The sequence below is a fragment of the Balaenoptera musculus genome, chromosome 5 (assembly GCF_009873245.2).
Source record: "Balaenoptera musculus isolate JJ_BM4_2016_0621 chromosome 5, mBalMus1.pri.v3, whole genome shotgun sequence".
NCBI classification, from domain to species: domain Eukaryota; kingdom Metazoa; phylum Chordata; class Mammalia; order Artiodactyla; family Balaenopteridae; genus Balaenoptera; species Balaenoptera musculus.
In genome coordinates, this window is record NC_045789.1 from 23,440,228 (window position 1) to 23,444,526 (window position 4,299).

The 4,299-nt window shown below is 35.4% G+C and overlaps 1 protein-coding gene across 1 annotated transcript; it reads left to right on the forward strand.

The window, feature by feature from the left end:
* Positions 1 to 338: 338 nt before the first annotated feature.
* Positions 339 to 1,234, forward strand: LOC118895707 (60S ribosomal protein L6-like). Its single transcript, XM_036853166.1, has one exon. It carries the CDS (start codon positions 352 to 354, stop codon positions 1,204 to 1,206), a length of 855 nt encoding a protein of 284 aa, XP_036709061.1. The 5' UTR covers positions 339 to 351; the 3' UTR covers positions 1,207 to 1,234.
* The last annotated feature ends 3,065 nt before the right edge of the window (positions 1,235 to 4,299 follow it).

Here is a 4,299-nt window from a genome sequence, read left to right on the forward strand (position 1 = left end):
AGATCAACCACATGACAATAACAACCAAACCCCCAAACATGTAAAAAGATAAGCTACAGACTAGAAGACATTTTGCTATGTGTTGAACTCACAAAGGATTAGTAAGAAAAACAATCTAATAGCCAAATGAACAGAAAATATAAGTAGACAATTTATAGAAGGAAACTGAATGGTCAATAAGCATGCTAAGATGGTCAGACTTACTAATAATCAGGGAAGTAAAAATAAAAATGAGATATCACTTCATACCTATTGGATTGGAAAGACTAAAAAGCCTGACTCTCACAGGGACTTTGGTGTGCTAACGTTGGGGATACAAATTGGTAGAACAGCTTTTTCCCATCTTGCAAGATGGCGGGTGAAAAGGCTGAGAAGCCAGATACTAAGGAGAAAAAACCTGAAGCCAAGAAGGCTGATGCTAGTGGCAAGGCTAAAAAGGTGAAGCAGGTTAAGAAGGGGAAGCCCCACTGCAGCCGAAACCCTGTTCTGGTCAGAGGAATTGGCAGATATTCCCGATCGGCTATGTATTCCAGAAAGGCCTTGTACAAGAGGAAGTATTCAGCAGCTAAATCCAAGGTTGAAAAGAAAAAGGATGTGAAGGTTCTTGCTACTGTCACAAAACCAGTTGGTGGTGACAAGAATGGTGGTACCCGGGTGGTTAAACTTCGCAAAATGCCTAGGTATTATCCTACTGAAGATGTGCCTGGAAAGCTGTTGAGTCACGGCAAAAAACCCTTCAGTAAGCATGTGAGAAAACAGCACGCTAGCATCACTCCTGGGACCATTCTGATTATCCTCACTGGGCGCCACAGAGGCAAGAGGGTCATTTTCCTGAAGCAGCTGAGCAGTGGCTTGCTACTTGTGACTGGGCCTCTGTCCCTCAATCGAGTTCCTTTGCGGAGAACACACCAGAAATTTGTCATTGCCACTTCCACCAAAATTGATATCAGTGGTGTGAAAATCCCAGAACATCTCACTGATGCTTATTTCAAGAAGAAGAAACTGCGTAAGCCCAGGCACCAGGAAGGTGAGATCTTCGACACAGAGAGAGAGAAATACAAGATTACAGAGCAGCGGAAGGTTGATCAGAAAGCTGTGGACTCAAAAATTCTGCGAAGAATCAAAGCTGTTCCTCAGCTCCAGGGCTACCTCTGCTCTGTGTTTGCTCTTACAAACGGAATTTATCCTCACAAAGTACTGTTCTAAACTTCTTACAAAGAACCTAATTAAATAATTCCAGTCCAAAAAACAAACAAACAAACAAAAAAATTGGTAGAACAACTTTGGAGGACAATTCAAATAGCAAAATTAAGATGTTTATACTTTTTACCATCCAGTTATTCCATTTCTAGGAAATATTCTCTACTCAAGATAAACTCTTACACAAGGAGTAGAATATTCACAGCTGTGTAATTTGTAGTAGCAAAATATTAGAAATTACCTAAACGCCCTTCAGTATAGAGGAATGACTGTATGAATTGTCAAATACAGTCATATAGTGAAATACTGTGCAGCTGTGAAAATGAATGACCTAAAGCTACGTTTCCATGTGAATAAAGCTTAAAAAAATATAATGCTGAAAAAAGTAAGTTGGAGAATATATAGAGTATAATAATATTTATTTACAGTTTAAAAACAAAAATACAATGCTATCTGTTGTTTATGGATATATTATGCACTTACAGATACAATCCATATAAAACCATTCATGGGAATGCTATGCAACAATTTCACTTTAGGGAAGGAATGGAGGGAATATGATTGGGAAGGGGTACACAGGAGGCTTTAGTGATATGTATGTTGTTTTTTTTCTTTTAAAAAAAGATTTGACCTAACTATGACAAATTGCTGGGATTTGTTAAAACTCAGTGCTAGGCATAGAAGTGTTTATTAGATTATTATTTGCACTGCATGTACGTTTGAAATATTTTATCTAAAACATTTAAAATTTAAGGTATTTTATTTTAAAATCAAGAAAAATTATCAAAATGTCCAGTTTCTTCAAAATCACCTAGATGCCCATGAATAGGGAACTAGTTAAACAAATGTTAGTACATAATGAATTACTATGCAAATATTTTAAATGATGCTTTATATTTATACAATAGGGAAAGATATCGAAACATTCTGCTGAATGAAAAAGGTTATAAAATATTACACACGGTATAATTTTATATGGACATAATGTCCATATATATATCAGAAATGTTAAATAAAAATTTCTAAATGATTGTCTCGGGTTATATCTAGAGAGTAGATGTTTTTTGCTGTTGTTCTCTATTCCTTAGTGATCATGTGTATTTTTATAAACTTAATAAAACTACTGAAATAGTTCTTCAGAAGTCACCTACCATAGAACTGTAACTTAAAATGGAAAAGAATGACAGGAAAGTGGCAGGGCCCAGTGGGAAAAGGTTTGGGAGCCAGCAGACCTGGGTTTTAGGCCCAGCTCTGCCCTTACTTGCTGTGTGAGCCCAGACAAGTTCTTCTCCCTCTCTGGGCTTCAGGAGCCCCATAAATAAGTTAAGGAGGCTAAAATGAAAAAGAAATGCCAATTTTCACTTAATTAAATTTTCAGTGATTTTTTTTTCAATTTATCATATTGAGTGCTGGCAAGGCTGCAAGTAAATTTCACCCTCAATCTCTGATGTTACCTGTGTGAATCAGTATCACATTTTCTGAAAAGTAATTTGGTAATATGGAATAAGACAATAGGGAATTATCCCAAGGAAATAATCAACCATGCACACAAGAATGTACAAGCAAGGATGTTTTAGTTAACAACATTACTCAGAGCATTAACGAACTGGAAACAACATAGTTGTCCAACAACAGGGGATGGCTCAATAGATGACAGCACAAACAGCAAAATACTATGTTGCCAATCAAAAGCATAGTTTTGAGGAATACCTAATAAGATGAAATATGCCCACAAAAAAAAGATATACTTCAAATTTTGTCGTATATATATTTTAAACGACCAGGAAGTAACACACCAAAATTTACCAGTGTTTATCTCTGAAAGGTTAGATGATTAGTGATTTTTACTTTTTAATCTGTTTCTGTATTTTCTAAATCATATAACAAACAGAAATTTTCTGAGCTGAAAAAGCTACTTTTTAATAAAGAAAATAACCCTCATCTCTGCCCCTTCCTGTCTCAGCACTTCATCTCCCTCCCCAGTCCAACTGGCACTAGACCACAGAGCACATAGATATCCCTGGGTTACAATCCACTGCGGGGAATTACAAGTCACCATTATAAATTGTCCCCTTGTTCAGACTCTCTTTTCAAAAATGTAAGCAGGATTAGATGCCTGTGCAGGTCAACAAAGGAGAAAAGTGAGTGAAGGTTCAACATTTTATTCCCCAATCTTGCCCAAGTATATAAATATTCCTTATTATCTATTGCTCCTGGTTTAATAGCCATTCCATCGCCCTGAACTGGTTTGTGACATGACCTGATAGCATTTGTTGCCCCAGGGGAAGTGTTAAACTATGAGAAAAGAGGGGTGGATTAAACGAGGAAGAAAAACTATCTCTACATCATAAAACATACATGCTATTTCTAACTTATTCCCGTTCAGTTGAAGCAACATACCTAATGTGTTACTAACATTTCTGGTAATACAGTATCACTGTTCCCTTTAATAATGTGGAAGTGTCTGTAACTCTCATTTGGACTTGGTGAATTACTGTTTTATTTAATGAAAAAAAAAAGATAAATTGTACTTGATTTGTATTTATTAATTTCTATGAATTTGGTATATGACATTTATGAAAGCTTAGGCACATAATTTCTCCTTTCTTTAATTTAAAGCTGGGGAACTGTTTAAATATAATTTTAAATGGTGCATAAAATGCTTCCTGACATGTTTGTCTTCTGAATTTCCAACACCCTTATTTGCCATTTCTATATGATGAACAAACATTTTCTCAAATTGTGGTGAAAGAAAAATGTTACCTGTTTAGAATTCCTTTATTAAATCTGAGCTCTTGTATTTTGAGTTTTCTTGAGGTTGATAAGATGAGTTGCAATTGCAATCTGGTTCATGCTTAACTCAATTTGATAGGTAAGGCTTTGCAGGTGTAGCAATCATCAATTTGGTGCAAAACCTCAGAACAAAATCTAAAAATAGATGTCATTTTGATAGTCTTTTGGGGGGCTAGGAGAAGCTAAGTAATAGACAAAGTACATTTCTTAAAGAAAATTATTATTTCTCTAATTATTTCCTAAGCATAAAATAGCTTTTCCAGCAAAAGAGGTATTTTTCTTCATATTTAATTTCTTTAAGATGAT